Raw genomic sequence first — 25,932 nt, forward strand, 5'->3', positions numbered from 1 at the left:
GAAAATTATGTGGTTGCATTCTTTGGTAGACTGTAATGGAAATCGTTAATGGTGCGTCATTGATATTAACAAATTTTGCAGCCTCCATTGACTGAAGGAGGAACTGATAGTTTGTCGGGCAACTTTCTGGTTGTTCTCTAATCCATGTAAATGGACACGATTCTTCCTCCTGTTTGTTAGAATTTTATGTAGCTGTTTTAGAATATTGCTTTCAAAATAATAGAAATGCATTATATATCACTAAAAAGAATCAACTGATGAGGAAGCTAGTATAAATAATGAATGATCTCAGAATTCTTATGAGGGTCGAAATTTTGCTACATGGACTGAGAGGAAGAGTAGTGAATGTGGTGTATGGAGCACACTGCAGGCAGTTAGTTGGTGGATATATGTAGAGGAGAGTTAGACTTGTAGGTCACACTCCCACATCTGTAGCAGAATGTCTGAGCCATTGTATGTTGCATAAAAAATTATAATATGATTTCTTGCCAACGAAGGTGTCAAATCCTCTGAAATTTTGACTTCAGGCACAGTAGTGATGCTACCCTGAAACTAAAGTGTTTGATCGGGCCAAAAAATTTCAAAATTGCCACGATGCAGTACAGAACAAACATCATTTGCAGACCTGTGTCGGTGATAACATTCAGGCTATTTGTGACCTTGTGGAAGGTGATCGGCACATAACTGTCGGTGAAATTGCTCTTCAGAGGTGGGAATAATTGTTGGGAGTGCGCATACAATGTCGTACACTTGGATACAGCAAAGTGTCAGCAAGGTTGGGTTCCACGTCTTCTCGCTGAGACACAGAGAAATGCCCAAAAGACATTTTTGAATCGCTTTGAGAAAGGAGAGGCATTTTTTGAGTGTATTGTGACCTGTGATGAAATGCAGGTCCACAATTGTACCCTGGAAAGCAAAAGAACAAATTTGGTAACAAATTCACAACATCCTCCACAACACTTCATGGCCTCATATAGCAGCTCAGACTTGTAATAAACTCACGAAAATTCATTGAAAATCCACCGTACAGTCCACACTTGTCACTGTGTGATTTCCACACATTTGGTTTACTGAAACAAGCTTTAGGAGGGGAATGATAGGAAACAATGCTGCAGTTTAGCTTTACATGTGCTTGGTTTTTGAGGCAGTTTAAAAATTTGTAGCGGTATTAATAATTAATATCTTTGTTTTGTACTTTAATCATATTAATGGTAAGTAATAAGTTAAGCTTATAATTTTTGCTCTTTCATTAATTTAGAAATACGAGTTAATTTTAACTTGATAATTTATATGAATATTTAATGGTATTTGAAAAAAATTGTTTTATTTTGATCTATTACAGACATTCTAGGAAAAGGTGGGAACGGTTTGTTCATAGTGAAAATCAGCACCTTGTTTCCCCAGAAGCTCTTGACTTTTTGGACAAGCTTCTTCGATATGATCATTATGAGCGTTTAACTGCTCGTGAAGCCATGGAACATCCATATTTTTGTAAGTAAAATTCTAGATTAAAGTGTTCTATTTTTTCTTTAACCGGTATTTGAATCTACTGCTCAAACTAAATTCTGCTTAAGGTGTTTTGCTATTGTGTTGTAAATTACATTTTTATAATTTTGAACTTATAAACTTCACGTGAAGGCAAAATTCAGAGTTTAAGGCTTCTTTTATATTTTATATATATATAATAAATAATGTAAGTACTCGCCGCCCACCATATGTGCTTAAGAACTAGTGCATTGCATCGTGCTGTAAAAATATATTATGTAATATTACTTTAATCTTTCATCACCTTTTTTCAACCAGAAATTAAACGTTACTGGTAGTAGATATGTAAAGGAGAATGATAAGGCCAAGTAATCATCTCTTTTTTTGTTGACTTTGTAAAAGATTTGCCATTCTGTGTTAAATCAACAAGGCCCACAACCTGACTAACTGGAATTTTCATGAAATTTGGTATGAATTAACTATTGAGAGAGTTATGAGAAAATACTGAATTTAAATCTCTTGTAAACCATTTAGTTTATAGGGCCCTTCAAATTTGCTGGAAAGTGGCAAATTTGGACTCTAGGCAGTAATTTGTTAGGTCAACATAAGTTTGTTATTTATTAAGGTATAATGATAAACTTCGTCTCATTTTAAAGCTTTTATTGAATGCTCTTTTATATGATATACAATAAGCATATGTTTGTTCACGTTGCCTATGTTTGTTGTATGTATGTTCGAAGGTTACAACCTTTAACCTTGAATATAATAAAATGTGTATCAATGTTTTAGCAAAATTTACTATTTTTTATAAATTTCTAATTAGTTTTATATGAGGGCGGTCCAGAAAGTAACTTAACGTTTGTACCTAGCATGGAGATGGGTGGGGATAGAGCCGCCATCTTTGCATCAAAACATTTCTGCACTTATACACATCAAGCTGTTGTAGTGTGTGATTTTTCTACTTTGTTCATTATGAATTATTGAAATGAGTGCTTCAATAGAAAATCCCACGAGTATTTTATTTTACAGATTAAGAGAAAAACTATACATTTTAATTACATATACTAACAACATAGAAAATCCATAATGGTTACATTGTAAGAGTTCTTAATTTGTGGAAGAATTCCTGGCTATTGGTTGGGTCTGAAGAGAATCATATGGTGGCTGACAAAGATCTCATGAGATCTTTCCTCTTGTGAGTTCTGGACCATCCCATCACACAGACCAGTAGTAATCCACAAGGATTGCTTCATTCCAACGGCCCTGATATCTTTGATCCGTTACAGAAATATCCTGATAGAATCTTTCTTCATGTTCATCACTGACAACTTCACAACTTGACGGGAAAAAGTCCAGGTGTGAGTGAAGAAAATGGATTTTAAGAAACGTGTTGCATCCAAGTTGGTAGTGTTTTTGCAGAAGTACTGCTATCAACTGACTGTAGTTTTCGTCTCTTTTGTTGCCTAAAAATCCATAAATGACCCCCTTTAAGAAGATCTCGAATGAGATCGCTCGATTCCACTTTACTCAGTCTTTACGGTTTATCATCTTTTTCATCAAAATCAGTGTCATGGGATGTGGTAAGCTGTTGGGTTCTTCTTCCACACTGTCTTCATTTTCTACTTCAAGTTCATAATTTTGAGCTTATCTGAATGTGGAATAGGTTGAATAGCAGATGGAAGATTAGGGTATTGAACTGTTCTTCTTTTCTTCACTGACAATCCTGCCTTTATAGGTGGAGTCAAGCATAAATAGCAGTTATCTGTATGGTTTGTGGGCTCCCACCAAACCATACGTACAATAAAAGCCATAGATCATTTATTTTTCAGCCATTTTTGTAGTATAACTGAACAAGAGTTGCAACATATATGTGGTGTCAGCCCATTACTTATCCTGGTCCCCTACCTTCATTCCAAAATAATGCTGATGGGCAGTCTTCACAAGAGGAGTCAGATTGTGTTTCTGTGACGAAAATGTTATTTCACCACAAATATAAGAAAATTATTCACTGAATTTACACATTTTCATGGCATTTTGATTTAACAAATTTTCCACTTAAAAAGCACACGAAAACCAGAAATTCCGCACTAATTACAACGCAAACAATATGATACTCACAGTTCCAGCAAAAGTAATAATGTTTATAATCTACAAACAGCTGGAGAATGTAGTTGTCATTTAGCAGGTGTAAAAACTCCAAAAACAAAATTTCCCCCAAACTGAAAATGTAGATCGGGTAAAAAATATCTCCAAAGCAAGAGCTAATCTGTCATTTTTATGGTGATTTTTGAATTCAGCAAATGTATATACATAAGAATAAGCTATTTTTGAGCCCAAAACATTTTCATTGTTTAATTAAAATATAATAATGCATGTCTTCAAATAATTACAGTTATGGTGTTTATGATTTGGTCATTTAGACTTAATTAAAATCTTACACAATATACAAAAAGTAAGGCAAATCAATAAAAATTGGAAATTAAAAGTTAATTCTTAAGTTAACTGTTTCATTCCATTAGAGCTGTTACTTTAAATAAATTTTTAATGTGTATTAATTTTAACAATAGTCTGATAAAATACCTTCACTAGCATTTATGTATTGATTAATGCTAATGTACTGATTATTTTTTCAAAGTAATGTTTCTTAATAAAAATAATTTTTTATAATAATTTAATAAATGTAATGTGATAATTTCATTGGCTTTCAATTATTGCTACTTAAAAATCATACCAATAACATTAGTAATAAGTAAAAATTTTAAGAGTTTATATGCCGATTTGAAATACCTGATTATTTCACCATCAGTTTTTCATTTACCTGAGTAGTTTCCTTTTCAAAAATATGTATATGTACGACCAGCGGCAGTTTTAGATTAACTTTTGTTAATACTTTCTGTTGAGGTAGTATTAGAATCACTGTGTGCTGGAAAAACATAAGAAGGAGGTGGACCTTGAGGGTACAGAAAACTTACTTCCACTTTTGTCAATTCTTTGTAGATAATACGCAAGCCAGCCAACAAAAACCATTACAAATGCACATGACAAAACCTTTTATATCAGAAATCTCAGAAAACCCAACTTCTGTTTCATGCAAAACCTTTTGTTGTTCTTATCAATTTCAGAAATAATTTTTAAGATATCATTTTCTGACTGGTAAAAAAACCCTGCTACTTTTGAGCGTCTGGGATCGCCACTGCTTTTGCTAACAAGATGCTAAATGCTTTGCTTTTATCTGATATTCTTTACTTGAAACAAATATGAAATTCATATTTTTAATGTTTGACCAAACCCAATAATCATAAAGCGAGTGACTGGTTGGTATGTGACTATTGACTATTTGATCTTTGTATGTATATTGTAAACTTGCTTTTGATGCGATCTTTTAAAAGTATCACCAAGACCATCACATGCATTCTTGTTATGTGATGCGGCAAAGAAGTGCCATTCCACCTTGACATTACCTTATTAACATTATCCTTATGATGCATTAAATTCACAAAATTTTGACAATTTTTATATTGAGCTGCTGTGCCACTTGGAGAAGTAAATTAGTTTATTCACAATATTATACGTTTCTTTCAAAAATTGAATTTCGTTTTTTCTGAAAAAGGTGAACTGATATTATGTCACGCTTAAGGCAGTCAAACAATAACAACTAAATATTATCATTTAAAGTATACAAATTCTTGACTATTAAAATAAGTAGTAAAAGGATGAATTGTTGTAGCCTGTCATTAGTTCCAGTGAAACCCTTGCTTGGGGGCTTCATCATGTAGCACAAATGAATCATTTTCAGCAAAGTCACATAATGTGATAAAGATTTCAGGTTCAATTACAGTTTTTAAATTTGTGAACCTGAACAGCTGGGAAGCAACAAATGAATGGTGAACTAGAATTGTTGTCTCAATAAAATCTTTTGTTTTCTTTTCTACTTCTCTAAACTTGAACTATCAGTTGACATCCATTGCTTAAAAGTTATCTTGTCCACAGAATTTTCAACAAATATTGAATCTAAAATGTTTTTAAAATTGTTAGAGTCTGGACAATTCTTACACTCATCAAGCTAACAAATTTCTTGAGATTGATTACAAATAATTTGTGCAAACACAATTTATAAGAAGTGAAATGATTATTAAATAATTTAATTTACATCCTTCAAACATTAGTTTCATTTCCTGATAGATAACGCACACATACACTATGAGTTCCACTGCCACCTGCCAAAACACAATTTTTAGGACGTAAAGTAGCAAAGGTAGAAAACCCAATTTTTATTTAATATATGTATGAGTTTCTTTAAACTATTGATGTATCTCTTCAGATTAGCCAATTTAATATTTAAAGATTACCAACTTCAATATCCACAAGGTGATTTGATTGTGACAGTCTTCTTTGCCATACATGACATAATTGTTTTATTTATAAAACACCTGAATATATCCAACTATGTTTTGAACCAGACGCTGCAGGTTTAGGGTTCGGTGATGACAGAATATCCCTTGTTCTTTAACTAGTTGTTTTGCCTGTCGTATCATGTAATTGGTAGTTCATGGGAATTCATCTTGTACTTTTTTGATGCTCCAACTTCATGGAAAAAAGTAAGAATTGTTATTTTAAGACTTCTGTCTGTTGTAAAATTAAATTTTTCTTTCAGTTGTACCAAGAATTCACTATCTTGACACAATTTTTTCAATCTTTTTTGGCAGGATATGTTTTTTCTTGCAATTTTTAAGATTTTACAGGTAATTTCTCAACATTCGCTAAACTCTCATTTAACCTATCTAATGCATGTTCCATTTCATCATAAAGGGCTTTTCTTAGTCTTAAAATTGATTACAACATTTTTTATTATAAAAATTTGGCATGCTTCAAAAGATACCAAACTTAAAAAAAATTGTAACTACTCCAACACTTTTTTTTCTTCTATAAACGAACACTGAATATCTTTACTTAGGGCAGGCATATTCATACAGTGTTCTTGCTTTCTTACATCGTGTTGTTCCACAAACAAATTATTTAAATAAATCAAATATTTTAGGTCATATTCATTATTGTTTACACTAAAACAATACACACATACTATTAACTAACCTGATGATATAGTAAGCTTCAATACATTTTGTCTTTCAATTTGTATTAATTACACTGAGTCATTGCGTTACATCATCATCTGTCATTTGATTGAGTTATTTTATTTTTTATTACTAGACAAAGCAAATGTGCAACATATTACCTCATTACTTTTAGTTTCTTTTTGGAAGATATTTTATTTGATTTGCAAGTTCAGCCAACAAAAATTAAGTATTTATCGCTTAAAAAACCACAAAGATTTTTTTATTAAAACAATACACATTTTGTTTTTTTCTCTTAATCCCAATGCAGTCTCCGTTTCAAATTTATACAGCTATTTTAATATGATGAAATATTTTTTTTTTTTTCATAAAAAATTGAAGACCTGTTTTTTCTGAAATTCAAGATTAAAAGTCAAAGACCTTTAAATAAAGATTTATGTAAACATAGGCTTGTTGTATCATATAAAGGAGCATCAAATTAGCTTTAAAATAAGTTTATCATTCTAATTTAATAAATTACAAAGTTATGTTCCCCTAATGCTCTTGTCACAAGACAAAATCTGCAATTTTCCAGCAAATTTGAACGGCTCTAAAAACAAAACTGTTAGTGATCTGAAATTCAATATTTTCTCATAACTCTGTCAACAGTCAATTCATAGCAAACCCCTGTCGGTTGGGTTGTGATTGGCTATCCACCTTGTTGATTAAGCACAGAATGACCCATATTGCATTATTATGTACAGACGATAAATTAAAGTATTCCATTTTCTGTGTTTAAAGAAATCATAGACTGACTTGAAGTGCAAAGTATAATAGAAATTTTGCTCTCTTTGACTTTCATAAAATGGATTGTAACAAGAAACCTGAATTTACGGTATATTTCTTAGCGTTAATAAAATTGATCTCTATGTTAATATTTTTATTTTCAGGATATCTGTATTTAAATTATATGGATGTACAACATGCTTCAGAGTATTCTCCCGTAATATTTAAATTTATGTGTGTAATATGTACATTTGTATTTACAAGCAGTCTGCTCTGAAAGAGTTCACAGTCGCATTGCCAAATGTTATACATGCTAAATAGGATAAAAAGGATTCAATTATTACAGGGTATGGCATTTAACATTGCTCATTTTGAAAGTAAGATTACACATTTCTTGTTTGCAGCAGTAAATATAACTGAACATTGTTAAGTAAATCAGCGACTTGAATTCACAAAACAGATCTCATGTCGTGAATACACATCTGAGGTACGTACATATGTTCCATGATTGCCGGTCATTATTGCCATCTCTTAAGTCCACTGCGATGAAGCATTATAGTGTCTTACATAACATATTCACGACCTTCTGATAAGTAACATTTTTAGTGACAGTAGGCTATGAGCAAAATCTTGAATATTCAAATACCCCGTAAACAAAGTACTGCAGTAAGCTCCAATGAATGGGAGAGTCGTTGAACCAGAGAGAAGTTTCTTGTTGCTGGCAAATGCAGCATTATAGGATGTTAGTCATGCCATGTGGATTGTACTCTTAGCGTATTCCACTTGCAACATATCAACTTTGGTAGGAAGAAGATTTCAAACATGTGGTTATTATAAAATTTGGCATTCACTGTCAAGAGACATAATCACCTTTTAAAATTACAGCCTGCAATCTCCTGTGCTTAAATTGGATTCCACACAGCGATTTAGAACTGTATAGTGCTGCTCATGGAGTCATGAAATTGCAAATCTTGGTGTAAAATTTGTCTTCCGATTTTGTTCAACAAATTCAAGCGTTGAGAGAATTTCCACCTCACTGAACGAAATTGACTCCTCTCAAAGGCTCTTCTCTTACACTCTTTATTTCTAAGCGATTGAACAATATTTTAACAACTACAGGCTTATCTTTTCAGATCCAGTACAATTATACTACTTATGCACCCTTTGACCCATTTTTTCTTGAATTTGCTCTGCTGCATGGAACAGATGTTCCATTTTGCACTAAATTCAGTGCATGAGGCTTCACAGAACCTAAAGAGTGCGGTCAGCATCTCCTCCCACAATCCATACACGCAACTCAAAACTTGGTAATGTTAAATGCTGCTGCATTCTAATCGATCAATCTGTTAAGCGATTTTTTCCTTTTGTAATTTTTTTTTTAATAATAAACCATTAAAAAATTACATTATGTCAGTATCTTAGTTTTTAATAAAATTGTTTTTGTCTTGCAGATCCAGTAGTAAAAGAGCAAAACCGGTTGAACATTGTATCATCTTCTCCTACTCCTATTGCTGGCCCAGTGCCTGCTGTAGAGTAGTTCATCAGGTATTGATAAATTTTATAATGTCAATCAATATTTTTCTTGTGTAAATGAGTGTTTATACTATTATAGATTGTTAATATGTATAAAGTTTTAATCGTATTATTGTTTTGTTTATTTTAAATGTTGTTATACAATTTGACCATTACAGACACAGTAGGACTAAAGTCAGTTATATGATGACATTTTTTGAACCGGTGAAACATTTTACACCAGTTACCTAATGATAAATAATAATAGTAACAAAATTAAATGTAGCGATTTAATAAAATATTCATTATTGAGATTGAGTATTAAAAATTCTGAAAATCCTATGTACAATTTTAATATTGATGCATGATTTTACTGACAGCTGTTCTTCAGACCTTTACATTAAAAACAAATTTGTTTTTTATGTAATGACACTTGGTAAAACATAACATGTCAGTCATGTTTTACCCCTGTAAATGTTTACTAACACAATAGCTAGCTATTCATTGATGTAAGTTTCTGTTTGTGTTCTAGAACAAAGTTTTGTTTTATAAAGAATAAAATAATTTTTTTGCTGCTGGAAAGATTTTCTGTTGAATTTAGAGTAACAGATACTTCAGCAATATTTTGTTTTTGGGTTTTTTGTGAGACCTTTTACATGTGATGATAAAAATACACACACATGTATGTGTGTATTTGTTTGCTTGGCATTTGTCCTGCTACCACCCCATTCAGTCGCCCTAAAGCATAAGACCGAATGTCTGTACAACAAACGGGTACTGAGCCTCAAAACAGTTTAGTGTCCTAAGTAGCTCCTAGAGCTAACCTAAAAGCATGAGCGGAATAAGTGGTATCATACACCACTCGCTTGCATGTCCCACCACCCCTTGTCATATATCACTAAAATGGGAAGGCACACCCCGTCAACTTCTAAAACATATATATGACTATCAATAATTAATGTATGTAGATAAAATTATCTATTTGTTTGGTTTTTATTTTAAATCTGTTTATATATAATCGTACATTATGGGAGCATTGTATTGGGCAGTGAGCAGTAATAAATTTTCTTTTAGTTCACTCTTTGTAATAAGAAACCATTTATCATATTACATACAGTTAAAGTTTTTTTTTTGTTACTGCAATTTCTTCTTGCAGCTCATCATTACACAACACCAGTTCATGTCAGTCATAAATACATTGGCTTCCCTTCTTAGTTCCTGTAAGTTGCTTAGCAGATTGCTTTCCTCCAAGTTTCTGTACTACCTGAATTTTTTCATTTTCATTTACCATTTACCATTTTTCTAGTGGTCTCTAATTGTGCCACTTATTTTATAATTCTATTCATCTTTCTTTTAAGGAGTTGTTACTTATGTGATCATCAGTATGATGAAGTGTAAATATTTTCAAATATAACATTAAATTTCAAATTATAATATTAAAATTTTCTAATATAATATAATAGAATAAGGTGTATTTCTATTAAATATGGTCATTAAGTGTTATATCTCTACTTCACTAGAAAGAAACTTCCTCTTAACTGCCATCGATTATTCAATGCTACTACTAGTGAATTATTTTATTACCTAAAATTTAACCTGCTAAAAAATATATGCATCTTAATTTAATTTTCATAACATATTTAGAAAAATGAGGGTACCGTTTAATGCAAACTAAATTTACAGAATGTAACCAAACAGATTATTATTAAAATAATTGCTTTTAAATAAAGCAATTATGAACAAAGGTATAAAACAGACAGAAAATTCAATGAAAATAATTGCTAGATAATTGTCATACAGCTGTTTAAATAGTATACATTGTGAAATGAATGAAAAAAAACTTAATTTTTCTTATTTTTTTTTTATATTTTGATAATTTTTCATTGTACGAGGTCTGTAAAGTAATGACATGGGTTCAGAAAAACTTTTTATTCACATTCCAATTATATATGAACTCTACCCCTCCAATAGTTCCCTTGGGAAGCCACACAGAAAATCAGGATCAGTTTTAATTTACCCTAGAAGATTGCGGCACAATTCCACATTTACAGTAAGATACCAAAAGATAAAAGCTACTTCTTAAAAAATATGATTTTTGGATGAATTTGATGTAGATTATCATACAAATATAATGTTTCGGGAAGACGACTTCACATTGCAGAAAATAATGGTAAAAATAAAGTAACATAAAAAGTATTTGTTTCCCATCCTGACTTAATTTTTTTGAAGCTGAAGAACAATAAAGCTATCTTTAGAAAAGCTTTCCGGTCAATCCATTTAGATCACACAAAGGTAATTACTTACAAAATTTATTCATTTTTTATTAGTCTTGTCACATTTTGAAAATAAAAAAACTGCAGTTATTCTTTTTTATGATATTTCATATTATTTTGAGTGGCCATTTTTGTGCATTTTAGGTTGTAGAATGTTCTGTAATGTCCTTGTTAAGTTGCAATTTTTCAAATCTGAATAAATCATTCTATATTTTAAATCCAGATTACACTTTAGCCTATATTGAAGAAAATATCTCAGAAAACTAATTGAACAACTAAGTTATAAATATGAAATCTCTTTGAAACAAAATATTTTTTTGAGACTTGCTTTAAGTGTTTTTTGGGGGAGGGATGTATTGAAGCTTTGTTTGGGTCTACTGTGTGTAAAATACCTATATCCTTAATTAACCCTTTAAATATTGTAATGTCATAAAATCTGCTATATTCAAACAGATTAAAAAAATTATAAAACTAACTGTTTTACTTACTAATTCTATAATGACTTATTATTACATATAAAAAATTGATATATGCTGTTGGGCTGCATGTATAGATTTGACACTGAGGCTAATAAAAGTAGATAAGTATGAAATTTTATTATTAAACCACGAGAAACAAATTACTTTAAAAACAAATTTAAGAAATAATTATAATATGAAAACAGTACAATATTTTTTAATTTTATCAACATTTTAATATAATAAAACCCTATATAGTCAGTTTTTATAATTAACATTGGATTTATAATTTAACACTTAATTTCTTAGCGTGCTTTTAAATAACAAGGGGATCAAGAAAACAGGAGGACATTTTTTTTAAATGTGTAGCAGCAGCAGCATTTCATGGCCGTACTTTCTGATACCTTAAAATGGATCGGCAGAATTGTTCACAAAACACATTTGCCATGAAGGCGTATTACAAAAGTGGTGATGATTGCTGCTTTTTGGAAATTTCAGCTATGATTTAGGATACCTTATCATGTTCCACCTTGCTATGTGACCAAAACAAGAGTTGAGAATTTTGAGGAGACCGGTTGTGCTTTGAAGAAGAATTAAAATTTCCATGAATTCAGCAAACCCCAGAGGATATTGAAGCTGCTAAGACTTCATTTACAAAATCCCTCTATGTTTAGCTTATAACAAGGATAGCTTTTTGCGCCTCCAAAATAGCCATTCTACGAATACTCCATCCATTAGGAGTTAAATTCCATTCATACAAAGTGCAAATGGTCTAGCGGTTAAAATCAGAATTCTGTAGAAAATTCACAAGACTTTCACAGAGGTGTTGCAAAGTGCCACGAAAAATCTTTACATTGATTTGAGGAATGTATACAAGGATGGCACCAACCTACATGTCATCACTTTTCAAAGACTGAAAATCTATCCAAACCCTTAATGACATCCAGTGTCAATCAAAATTTTCTGTTTTTGTGGCCTACCTTGTTATAGTTCAAATCAGAGTTCAATTATGTAATATGAAGACTGGCGTATTACTGTTGAATACTATTTATTCAACTATCTGCTTATTAATTGTGTTAATATGAAGGTTTTAATAGGGCATATTAAAACATCGGTTAAGATGAATATTTTGCTTAGATATGAAAATTCATTGTTGAAACTGGTTTTTTTTAAGCTCGACTTGTGCCCAAACCCGCATCGATTCAAGCAGCAATCATGTCATCCAAAGTTCACATCCGAATATTTAGTTCACTTTGACACTTAACCCTCCCTTGTTTCAGACCTCAGCAGGGCCGATATTCTCTGACAAAGTTAATGTCATGTGATCGTAAGAGAGTACAATCATTGTTTTTTTTGGGGGAGGGTATTGATTGGTAAACTTATTGTCATAAATATATCAGTCCTTTTTCCCCAAAGTGTTGTGAATAAATAATTTAAATGAATGCAAACAAATATTGGTTAGAATTCATAGTATTTTTAAAAAAAAATGAAATGAAACAATTTATCAGTAATCCTATCATAAGAATATAAATATATCTCTACAGACGTATTTTTCAAAGAAATTGTAGTTAATGTTACAAATTCATTAAAAAAAATCCTTATTTAAATGGTTAAGAGAAATCCTTGATTCAGGGTAAATTATTGTGCTCTAAATATAAGAAAAAATTTTTTATTGAATGAAATCAATATTGATTTCATACTAGCAATGAAGGAAAGTGGTTCAAAAAGAGGATTTAGCCGCTGTAAATGTTCGAATCTACATTTATTCCTACCTATTATAATATAAAATTTGACCTGACATGAGTCAGCCTTAAAAATATATTAATTCCTACTGCAATAAAAAGAAAATTAGAACAATTCTTTAATGGAAACATAAACTAGATAGATGATAATGAGAAAATGAAATGAATTCAAAAAATGAGTGGAATTAGAAAATTTTAAAGAAAGGTGAAGTTGTTAACAAAAAGAAAGTAAGTTATTAATCTTTTCTCTGATTTTTTGAAAATAAATTTTACCTCAATATTTTGATTTTGTTGTAGACGATTCAGTATGGCATGACAGTTATTTTTTATTATTTTACCTACTTTTCTTATAAAAGTCTTATAACTAAATATTGTATGATAACTATTGCATAATGTTCATATCATGGCTTGTTCAGTGAAAAAAAAGATATGCAACTTTCTAATTTTTTATCCCACTATTGACAGTTTTTAAACCAGTCTTCCACTTTGGTGGGAAACCGGTGAAATATCAATAATCGATAAGAAATGAGAAGAATAGTGATAAATGAAAGCAATGGATATAGAAATAATAACCGACCTCTGTAGCAGAATAAGTTTTTACATCAGTTTTTCATTCTCCTGTATTCAAATCAGGCACTTTACATAGGCTACAAAATTTTCATTCTACTTTCCCATTTGAAGTTTCAAGGTTATCTCGTGAATCAATCATTAATCCAAAAATATTAAAGATTGTTAATAGAAGTTTGGTTTTTTATGATTATGACACTTAAGAGAGATAACAAAAGTTACTTGGAGGTTTTTAAAATTTCATTACTCTCATACACAGATGGGATTCGAAACAGAATGATACCGTTCGATGTGCATTTGTTGTTAATAGCAGAACCTATATATTTGGTCTCCTTAATATTTCAAATGTAGTAACTGCTGATGAATGATGCTATCAATAAGGCTTTGAATATGGTATAACTCAAAATACCTCCATATCCTTATCTTCAGTGACTCGTGCAGTGCTCTCCAAGCTTTAGGAGATTTGTATTCTAAACATCTTGTTACAGAGATCTATAATACACTTATTGAGTTGAACTACTGCAACACACAAGTGAGTTTCATGGGAATTCTGCAAACGCATGTTAGCCAACTGTCCTTCACTGCTTTTATTACTATAGCTGACTTTATGAACTGTATAAAACACTATTTGTGCAAAGTGGCAAGGTGACTGCAATGCTACAGTTAACAACTTTGACGTATCAAAGATACTGTGTTGTCTGGGACTTCTTGTACAGAGACAAATCCCTGGGCAACGATAAAGAAACTTTGGACTGGGTCCATATTTTTTTTAAATATAGATTAATTTGTACAGAGTTCATTTTGGTATTATTTAATTATACTGTGCAAGTAGAAATTATGTGATTTGAATTAATTGGTAATTTTTTAAGTTTAATTTTAAAAAATCTACTTTCAAATTTGACTTAAATCATGGTGTCATATTTTTCTAGAAGATTCTTACGATTGCTTTTCATTTACTGTTTTATGAAAACATCTTTTCATTTAATCTTTTGTAAAACTTAAGAGAAAAAGGTACTTGTGAATAAGAGAGCTCATGTTCTCTTTAAGTTTTTTTCATGTTAGAATTAAAAGAAGCCAATTTTCATTTAATCCTATTTGTAGCATTAACAAATTTTTCATATTTAGTCAAAATCTTTTGGTATTTATCAAAAACTATCTTCCTTGAACTTTAAAAAGTTACTGGGTTATTCTTTGTGCAATGAGTATTTTGAATTTGAATAATTTACAAAATATATTGTATCTTTAAAAAGTAAAACATACTTATTTGAAAATGCTACATAGTGTGCAGGTTTAAAGTTCATCACACAAACCCAAGAAAACTAAATATAATGCTGAAAAAAACTTTCTTTCATGTTTTAAAATTTTGTGTTCAAGCGTTCTGATATATTAATCTTAATTGCAATTTTTCCTTTTTTTTTCTACAATTAGTGTAACAATACAGCTAACTGACTGTATAAACATAATGCCTTTAAATTAATCTTTCAGTCGGTGCCCTGAAATTTGGAAGCCAAGATATGTTAGTTTTTTTGTGCCCAGGATTCTGGGTCGTGTGTGGTTTAAGCATTCAGGTTATTCATAACTCCCAGTAAGATGTTTGCGAGCTTAGGTGCTTGCGGAGAAGGTGTAGTGTAAGTTCTGTTTAGTTCAGTTGTAGGTTTCTTCTAATAATAAGCAAAGATAAATGTATTTTGGTATTACAAAAATCGCTCGTCAAGATGTAAAAGAATTTAGACTAGTATTTGCATTGTCTAAAATTAAACATTTTTTCTTTCAGGTGAGCCTGCTTTGAGTGGCATCACTGGGCTCGGGGCAGATACCCCGCTTGTTGCCCCCGGAGCTCTTACAACAGGTGCTCCCTTTTGAACGTTTATTCCGATCGGAAGTGTTCTTTGTTGATTCGCTTATTCGACTTGTATGTACATCTCGCGTCCACCATTCGATTACGGTACACTTCTTGCAACAGCATATTTTTTGTACCGAATGTTTCCTGTTAATTATAATAATAAAACAGTACATCAGATATAAAACTATTATTTATAATTTTAAAAACCGTAATAAATTGTGTGTTATTAAATTTGTTTCTGTAGCAGACAGCTACCTTTTTTATTTTATTTTTTTTTTTTATCCTAAAATAAATGAAGAAATACTGTATTCAAAAGCAAAGTGAAATTAATAAAACTGGTTCCTCTATTGTTAAAACATTTCATTTTGACTTTTTCCCCTTTATATGTTAACACGTATATTGTTTGTAATTAATTTATAATGTAATTATTTTATAAAATATATTAGAATGATTAGTAATTAAAAACTGTGTCATTCATGCGATTATCCTTTTCTGTGTAAATACGTAGAACAATTGTATACATATTTATCTAATTAAAATAATTTAATGTATAATTATAGTATATTTATTATATATAAATAATAAAATTACTGGCTGATAATTAAGCGATTTAATAAAATATAAAGCGTTGATTTATGCATTAATTTGTGTAGCCAGTTAGAGCATTTGTGTTATTATTATGATTATTATTCAATCGCTGTTGATTAATAATTATGATGATAATTTTAACATCTGATTTAATTTTTTTATATATTTTTGTAAGACAATAAAATAATATAATGTAACTTTGTATATAATATATAAGTGTTGATTTCATAATTTATTTTCATTCCATTTGTAATATAATAATAATAATAATAATGATATAATAATAGTAAATATTATTGATTCATTGTATTGTAAAGTGAAAAATGTTATTTAAAGAAATTAATAAATTTTAATAAAAGAAATATTAAAATTTTATTCAAGATTCATATATTATTTTCTTATAATAAATTTAAATTCAAGGCACAAATTATAAAATGTGGATTTTATTTATTTTTTAAAATATTGGACAGCTTTTTGTAAAAAGAAAAAAATTGATTTTGTTACACTCTGAATGTAAATTTTCTTGTTCATGCTATTCCAAATTCTACTTAATCGTAATAATAATAATAATTAAAAAATAATGCATTTAATGACGCATTACAGTCCAGCGGGTTACTCTTCCTCTGTTGTAAAAATTAATCTGTCCATAGTGTTTTAAAAATAATGGTGCATCTAAATTAATTCTTTGTTGATTCATTATTTTTATTTAAAAAAAGAATTATATGCAAATTGCGCTATGAAAGTTTTGCAATATGACTGAACAGATCATCACAGAGAGCTACAAGAGCGTATCTTTAAATTTTTTTTTTTTTGTCTTCAGTCATTTGACTGGTTTCATGCAGCTCTCCAAGATTCCCTATCTAGTGCTAGTCGTTTCATTTCAGTATACCCTCTACATCCTACATCCCTAACAATTTGTTTTACATATTCCAAACGTGGCCTGCCTACACAATTTTTCCCTTCTACCTGTCCTTCCAAAATTAAAGCGACTATTCCAGGATGCCTTAGTATGTGGCCTATAAGTCTGTCTCTTCTTTTAAGTATATTTTTCCAAATGCTTCTTTCTTCATCTATTTGCCGCAATACCTCCTCATTTGTCACTTTATCCACCCATCTGATTTTTAACATTCTCCTATAGCACCACATTTCAAAAGCTTCTAACCTTTTCTTCTCAGATACTCCGATCGTCCAAGTTTCACTTCCATATAAAGCGACACTCCAAACATACACTTTCAAAAATCTTTTCCTGACATTTAAATTAATTTTTGATGTAAACAACTTATATTTCTTACTGAAGGCTCGTTTAGCTTGTGCTATTTGGCATTTTATATCGCTCCTGCTTCGTCCATCTTTAGTAATTCTACTTCCCAAATAACAAAATTCTTCTACCTCCATAATCTTTTCTCCTCCTATTTTCACATTCAGCGGTCCATCTTTGTTATTTCTACTACATTTCATTACTTTTGTTTTGTTCTTGTTTATTTTCATGCGATAGTTCTTGCGTAGGACTATTGTTTCTTCTAAATCCTTTTTATTCTCGGCTAGAATTACTATATCATCAGCAAATCGTAGCATCTTTATCTTTTCACCTTGTACTGTTACTCCGAATCTAAATTGTTCTTTAACATCATTAACTGCTAGTTCCATGTAAATATTAAAAAGTAACGGAGATAGGGAACATCCTTGTCGGACTCCCTTTCTTATTATGGCTTCTTTCTTATGTTCTTCAATTGCTACTGTTGCTGTTTGGTTCCTGTACATGTTAGCAATTGTTCTTCTATCTCTGTATTTGAACCCTAATTTTTTTAAAATGCTGAACATTTTATTCCAGTCTACGTTATCGAATGCCTTTTCTAGGTCTATAAACGCCAAGTATGTTGGTTTGTTTTTCTTTAATCTTCCTTCTACTATTAATCTGAGGCCTAAAATTGCTTCCCTTGTCCCTATACTTTTCCTGAAACCAAATTGAAAAGTCTTCTCCTAACACTTCCTCCACTCGCCTCTCAATTCTTCTGTATAGAATTCTAGTTAAGATTTTTGATGCATGACTAGTTAAACTAATTGTTCTGTATTCTTCACATTTATCTGCCCCTGATTTCTTTGGTATCATTACTATAACACTTTTTTTGAAGTCTGACGGAAATTCCCCTTTTTCATAAATATTACACACCAGTTTGTATAATCTATCAATCGCCTCCTCCCCTGCACTGCGCAGTAATTCTACAGGTATTCCGTCTATTCCAGGAGCCTTTCTGCCATTTAAATCTTTTAATGCTCTCTTAAATTCAGATCTCAGTATTGTTTCTCCCATTTCATCCTCCTCAACTTCCTCTTCTTCCTCTATAAAACCATTTTCTAATTCATTTCCTCCGTATAACTCTTCAATATATTCCACCCATGTATCGACTTTACCTTTCGTATTATATATAGGTGTACCATCTTTGTTTAACACATTATTAGATTTTAATTTATGTACCCCAAAATTTTCCTTAACTTTCCTGTATGCTCCGTCTATTTTACCAATGTTCATTTCTCTTTCCACTTCTGAACACTTTTCTTTAATCCACTCTTCTTTCGCCAGTTTACACTTTCTGTTTATGGCATTTCTTAATTGCCGATAGTTCCTTTTACTTTCTTCATCACTAGCATTCTTATATTTTCTACGTTCATCCATCAGCTGCAATATATCGTCTGAAACCCAAGGTTTTCTACCAGTTCTCTTTATTCCGCCTAAGTTTGCTTCTGCTGATTTAAGAATTTCCTTTTTAACATTCTCCCATTCTTCTTCTACATTTTCTACCTTATCTTTTTTACTCAGACCTCTTGCGATGTCCTCCTCAAAAATCTTCTTTGCCACCGATTCCACCGATTCATCTGACACCTTTTCTTCAGGTTTTTAAACCCCAATCTACATTTCATTATCACCAAATTATGGTCGCTATCAATGTCTGCTCCAGGGTAAGTTTTGCAGTCCACGAGTTGATTTCTAAATCTTTGCTTAACCATGACATAATCTATCTGATACCTTGCAGTATCGCCTGGCTTTTTCCAAGTGTATATTCTTCTATTATGATTTTTAAATTGAGTGTTGGCAATTACTAAATTATACTTCGTGCAAAACTCTATAAGTCGGTCCCCTCTTTCATTCCTTTTGCCCAGCCCGTATTCACCCACTATATTTCCTTCCTTGCCTTTTCCAATGCTTGCATTCCAATCTCCAACTATTATTAAATTTTCATCTCCTTTTACGTGTTTAATTGCTTCATCAATCTCTTCGTATACACATTCTATATCATCATCATCATGGGCGCTTGTAGGCATATAGACGTTAACAATCGTTGTCGGTTTAGGTTTTGAATTTATCCTTATTACAATGACTCTATCGCTATGCGTCTTGAAATACTCCACTCTCCTCCCTATTTTCTTGTTCATCACGAAACCTACTCCTGCCTGCCCATTATTTGACGCTGAGTTAATTACTCTAAAGTCACCCGACCAAAAGTCGCCTTCCTCTTCCCACCGAACCTCACTAATTCCTACTATATCCACGTTTACTCTATCCATTTCCCTTTTTAAATTCTCTAGCCTACCAACCTTTTTTAAGCTTCTAACATTCCACGCTCCGACTCGTAGAATGTTATTTTTTACTTTTCTGGTGACCCCTTCCTTAGTAGTCCCCACCCGGAGATCCGAACGGGGGACTATTTTACCTCCGGAATATTTTACCAAGGAAGGCGCCTCCATTATTGCTTTTGAAAATGCAGAGAGCCACATTTTTTTGGAAAAAAAAACAGCTGTAGTTTTCCATTGCTTTCAGCTGCGCAGTACTCAGAGGACTGAGTGATGTTGATATGGCCGTTTAAGTCATTGTGACTCACGCCCCTAACAACTACTGAAAGAGCTGCTGCCCTCTTTCAGGAATCATTCCTTAGTCTGGCTCTCAACAGATACCTCTCCGATATGGTTGCACCTTCGGTCCAGCTACTCTGTATCCCTGAGCACACAAGCCCCCTCACCAACGGCAAGGTCTCATGATTCATAGAGGAGGTATCTTTAAATAACAGGTCCCAACCTTCACTTTAGTCGCTGTCTGTGTCATTCCCTTTTTTAGATGTGTTAGTGACTTCATGGTCAAGATTGAATATCTGGCAATTTTGCATGCGGGTTAAGTGTTGGTCAGTATTTAGAGGAAGAGTAACTCCTGTGCTTGGAAAGGATTGATCTCATGATATTTAGATGGTAGCAAGAGTTTGAAGAATACTCTTGCTAGAGTCAGATCGACAGACTTCTGTGATCAAGGGAAAAATTGCTGCGATATGAAAAATCCTTGAGACAGTGTGACCTACTACCGAATAGAGATGTTCTTGGGCATTAATGCACCAACAGTTTGTGCTATTTTGTGAGAAAGCCTTAAAAGTTAGAAAGCTTGTTGTACCTTTTAGGTACTGCATAACTTGATCGAAGATCAGATGGCATGTCGTGCTTCATGGTGGTGCCATGAAGTGCTGAAAAAGTTTAGGAACGGGAAATCTTCCTATTTGAACAGCATTGGTGACTGTTTATGAAACTCAAAGTCGCCTGTACAATTACAAAGCTCTAAACAAAGTGAAGCTCCTGACGCTGCATCTAAACATCAAGGATGTGCACGTGGTTTATTCATCACAATAATGCTCTAGTGCACTGCTCCAAGTTTGCTTTGAAGGATGGAGAAGGGTGTAATGTGTGGTGGAAATTATTTTGAAAAGTAATAAAACCATATTGCAAAACTTTCCTAGTACCCTTTGTATGTTTAATGCGTGTATCAAACTATTTTTTCCTCTTTCTTTTTCAGTTACAAAATGAGACAATTATATAAATAAAAAAATTATAGTAATAAAAACCGCGATAATCATTCATTAATCACCTTGTGATAAAAATTAAGGTAATTTATATTTGTTTCATTTCCTTAATCTGCCTATCCCTATATTTTATGCAAGGAAGTAATACAAAAATAAGTGATGAAAATGTATAGACTATTTGTATTTTTTAATAAATTATAAGTAGATAAAGTAATATAAAAAAATTAAATTTACTAAATATCAGTTAATGACACTCACATGAATGGATGTCAACATCCATTACATTTCCTAGTTAATCAACCATTTTTAATATCTGTATATAGTTTTTAAATTTAATTATATTTTTAGTATTATACCAAATATTAATTTCTGTATTTAGTAGATAACATTCAAATCTATTAATAATTAACATTATATATACAAGCTTAAAAAAAACCTGGCTCAATGTAATCTGATACAATCGACAAACAAATGTTTCTGATATGTAGACATCATGATGTACTTGATGACTATACACAGTGCTCTAAAAAATATACAGTAAACTGTGTTAACAGCAAATAAATATTTTGGATCAGACAGTGCTCAAAGAGCGTCTACAACTGTTTACATTACTTGTCTCTTAGCACAGACTGATTATGAATTAGCTTCTGTCTTGAAGAAACAAGAAAATATTTAATATTTTTCTTAAAGTAGTAATATAACTTTTCCTGGTGGTTGTTGTGACCTGTATTTTGTCAAGTACAAAAAGCAGCTTCTGATTTAATGCACATAAACATATACAATGTTGCATCTTGAACTCTAAATGGAAAACTAAAATGGCAGTATGTTTTATTGATTTTTATATCATTGGCATATCATTTATCATTGTTTTTGTTTGTGGTAAGTCAAAAAGATATTTGTTTTATGAAATTAAGCAACATTACTGTATTGTAACGATGCAAAAATTTGTTATATTGAATCTGTGCTACCTCCCCTCCCATCATAGTATTGTAAAAGAATTTAGCTTCTTATGGGTTCCATTAATTTTTCATTAGAATAACATACTCTGATGCTGTATTTTTATACTGTTCAATGTTAAAGGGTTATTGCACATTTAAATAACTTAAGGCAAATCCAGAAGTTTAAATTAGTTAAAAAATTTACCTGTAGATTGCAGCACCAATCGATGAGGTTTACTTTCATTGGCTTTAAACAAAAATTGTTAGGGTTACCAGAAGGAAATATTTTTTAAGAAAATTTGAAAGTTTTTTTTAATTTACCTGCCTGGAAAGGATATTTCAGTTGATGATAGTTTAGTATTTTTATGTTATCAAAAGGTTACAAAGGATGTATAATAAAAATTGTGGTCGTGCATAATTCTACATGTATTTTTTCTGAGAAAACTGATGAAAAAAGCTACCCGTAGGAATCATGTTGCAAAATATTTAGAAAATTTTTACATCATTTGTAATTGGCCAATCCGTATAATTAGACTTTTACAGAAGCACATGTTATTCAATTATAAGTTGAATGACTATTAAATATAGAACTGCTGTTTGAATTTATTGCAAGATAACATGTCAATATAAGTAATACATGTAATTTATTACATCAGTGTAAGAACAAATTTTAAGATAAAAAATTGATGTGATTAATACTTTGAATCCTAAGCCATTATGTAATGCCCAGTACTAGAATTCTAGACATTTTAGGAGTATTTTGAAAATATTATTACTATCTTCATTATAAACATAAATTAACATTCTTTGAATTGTCACAATCTGTAATTTAATAATCTAAAAAACCATAATTTTATTGTGCTCAATGAAAAACAGATATTTTGTTCTCACAATAGTGTTTTAAAATAATTGTTAACAAAGGACACAAGTTTATTATTATTTTTTTTAATCATTTGCTAATTAATAAAATATTAGACAATATAATAAAAAAGTTTCTTTAGGTATAATTAGCTCTACCATGATACAGTTTGAAGCGGTGTGGTAAACATAAAGCATCCGTGCAATCAGGACACCATCAAGTAATTACTGTAAGATAGTGATTACTTTAATTGTCTTTGCCTGTCTGTATACAAGCCAAAGAACATTTGCAGTTTTAGAATTGCAAACTTTAATTTTATGCCATATTTATCTGACTTGTTTTTATTGTACACGCACAACCATATTTGACCCCTCAAACCACAAATGCCCTCGTCAACTGTCAAATTTTCATATGATTGAAAGGATTTAGGAATTTTTTTCAAGCATATTATTTAGCAGCGGCCTTATTTTATGTACTGGGTGATGAACAGGTTAGTTTTTTTTTTAACTTATGTTGAATTATCATTTACATGAAAAGTTTGATAAAATTGCAAAAAACCGGTCTCTAAATATAAGATATGGTGCATAAGGTGTATTCATATATTTATTATGGACCAGTAATGTCTAAGTTTAGATTTTTTATGACGCATATGAAAAATTATAGAAAAAAATGAGTACATTTCATGTAATTTGGCATTCTCCTGTTTACTCCTATGCGGTTTCAATTTATTATTTTATCTATTGTACATTTAGCGTATTTATTAGTTTAAGATTTGATCGGTTTTATAATCGACAAAGAAAATAAATAGAAAAGACATCAAATAGTGTTCATGTCATCTCTATATAGCAGCTGTTATGCCATGAACAAAGTGGCCATAACCTAGCTTTTCACTGGCAAATAGATGTTGAATAAAATTATATAGTTTCCAAAATGTCTTAACAGTTCATGATAAGAGCTACTCAGAACCATTTAAAACGAATTAAAGAATCATTGTATATATCATATTCCTGAGAATATCTTGCATGCCAGTTGTAATAAAGTAAATGTAGGATGGAGCTCTACTCACGGTTCAGTCATCTGCCTGCATTACTCTATGCGGGCTATACTCGTGTATAAGATTTAAAGTGTAAGTCCATATTGATTATTTAAATACAAACACATTAAATATAGAAAATCGCTATAGAATAATTCATAAGTTGCAATTGTATTTTTAAAACATTCTGTAAACATTGACAGGATGGAGATAAAATTGTGGTCTTTTTATATTTAAAAATTCATCGACAGAGTAATATCAACATAAAGGGATATTTTTTTAAATCGATCAAACGGTTGAGCAATTTATTAAAAATTACAACAGAAGCATTGTAATTTTTCATGAGCCAAAGCGGTGTCGAGTTATACAGAAAGAGTGTTCCATTGTCTGATTTGGTAAAGCAAGTTATTTTTAACCATAAATGACCAATCTTTTAGCAAGATTGCACATTCACAATAACACAAGGTAAGGTAATATATTTTCTAAATATTGATTTATCTGATACATGTCTCGAGTGTAATTATTGCTTGTAGAACTGAATTTCAGTAGATGTGGCACTGTGATGTCCAAAAAGTAGTGGGAAACAGCTTTACTCTTTATTCTAAAGAATGGCTAATCACTTTCAAGAGTGATCGGTGTCTTTTGTAAAGTCACAACTATTTACATTCATTTTCAAGTTAGATTCTGTTCAGAACATTATTTAGATCACATCAGTATAAGATAAATTATACATATAAAATAAAAAATAGAAGTGAAAGTACATATTTATTTAGATACAAATGCAAAAAAATAACGGTAAGGTAAATATAAAAAATTACTTCAAAATAATTCAGATGCTGTTATCAAAGATTTTTTTAGCATATGCTGAACAGGATGTAATAAACCAATTTTTTTCTTTTAGTTAAAAAAAGACTTCAGATTGTTAGTTAATAAATACCGGTCTGGAAATGTTAACAAAAAATTTCAGTTGATACTCAACAATGTAAACAAGATCATGGGACTCAAAATTCCAGTGGTGGTTTAAGACAGGTAAGTTTTGTGAAAAATGAATTCTGGTGCTGTAACTGCATTTGCAATAGTTTCTGAGAAACTGAGAAGCATCTAGGTTTGACACAAATTTTATTTTATTAAATTACCAATATGCTAATAAAATTTGTTACTCCAAAACTTTAATTCTGAGGGAACTAATTATCATATTAATTGTGAACAAATAAATATAAAAATTGTGATTTGTTTAAAAGAAAACAACAGAACATTTTTTTTTCTTTAAAAATAAAAACGAATACTTCAATTAACAAAACATCTGGTTTTTTCTTCTTTTTTTCTAAAAAACAGAATATTATTACATACATTCTACAGCATCCTCCCACCAAGAGCTAAAGGGTAAGAGTTAATATAATTATTAAACTCTGTTTAATCGATAAATATTAATTAATTTTGTAATTTAAATTCGCGTATTATATGTTAGAATACATTATTAATTTGTATAAGAAAATACATATGCATTAAAATAAGTGTTCATTTAAAATATTTATGTTTACAATTCGATATTTCTTTTTGATTGTTTGAAGACTTTTCTTCATGTAGCTTTGACTTTGTTAGTAAATTACAAATTAAAGTAAAATAATTTTCCTTGGATTTTATTTTAGTTTTGTAATGCTTTGTAAAATTGGACACGCTGTTTACATTACCTTTTTATTAATACTTTGGTATTAATGTATGCTTGTATTAATAGGCGATAATTGAAATAAGATAAATAAAATTATAAACAATTATAATTTTTTTTTTCTAACCAAACTTAATTTACGCTTGCTAGTCAATGTAGCACTTCAGTGACACAATCTAAGAAATAACTATAGAGTTACATTGCCTACTACATTAATACCGATATTGGGAAAATAACACGATGAGAAATCATTTGAGCTTTTGTTCAAATAATTAAAATTTTGTTGTATCCCT

General features: G+C 30.8%; 1 protein-coding gene across 3 annotated transcripts in view; it reads left to right on the plus strand.

Annotated features, from left to right (window-relative positions):
• The window catches only part of CkIIalpha (casein kinase II subunit alpha), a 45,769-nt gene extending 29,789 nt beyond the window's left edge, over nt 1-15,980 (plus strand). For all 3 annotated transcript variants that reach the window (XM_075359356.1, XM_075359358.1, XM_075359357.1), the window contains exons 7-9: nt 1,343-1,491; nt 8,774-8,867; nt 15,649-15,980. In XM_075359356.1, the coding sequence (XP_075215471.1) occupies nt 1,343-1,491; nt 8,774-8,859 (235 nt within the window). In that variant the 3' untranslated portion in view covers nt 8,860-8,867; nt 15,649-15,980. The remainder of the gene's footprint in view (nt 1-1,342; nt 1,492-8,773; nt 8,868-15,648) is intronic.
• Nucleotides 15,981-25,932: the final 9,952 nt, after the last annotated feature.

Source organism: Lycorma delicatula, chromosome 3 (genome assembly GCF_047948215.1).
Source record: "Lycorma delicatula isolate Av1 chromosome 3, ASM4794821v1, whole genome shotgun sequence".
NCBI lineage: Eukaryota > Metazoa > Arthropoda > Insecta > Hemiptera > Fulgoridae > Lycorma > Lycorma delicatula.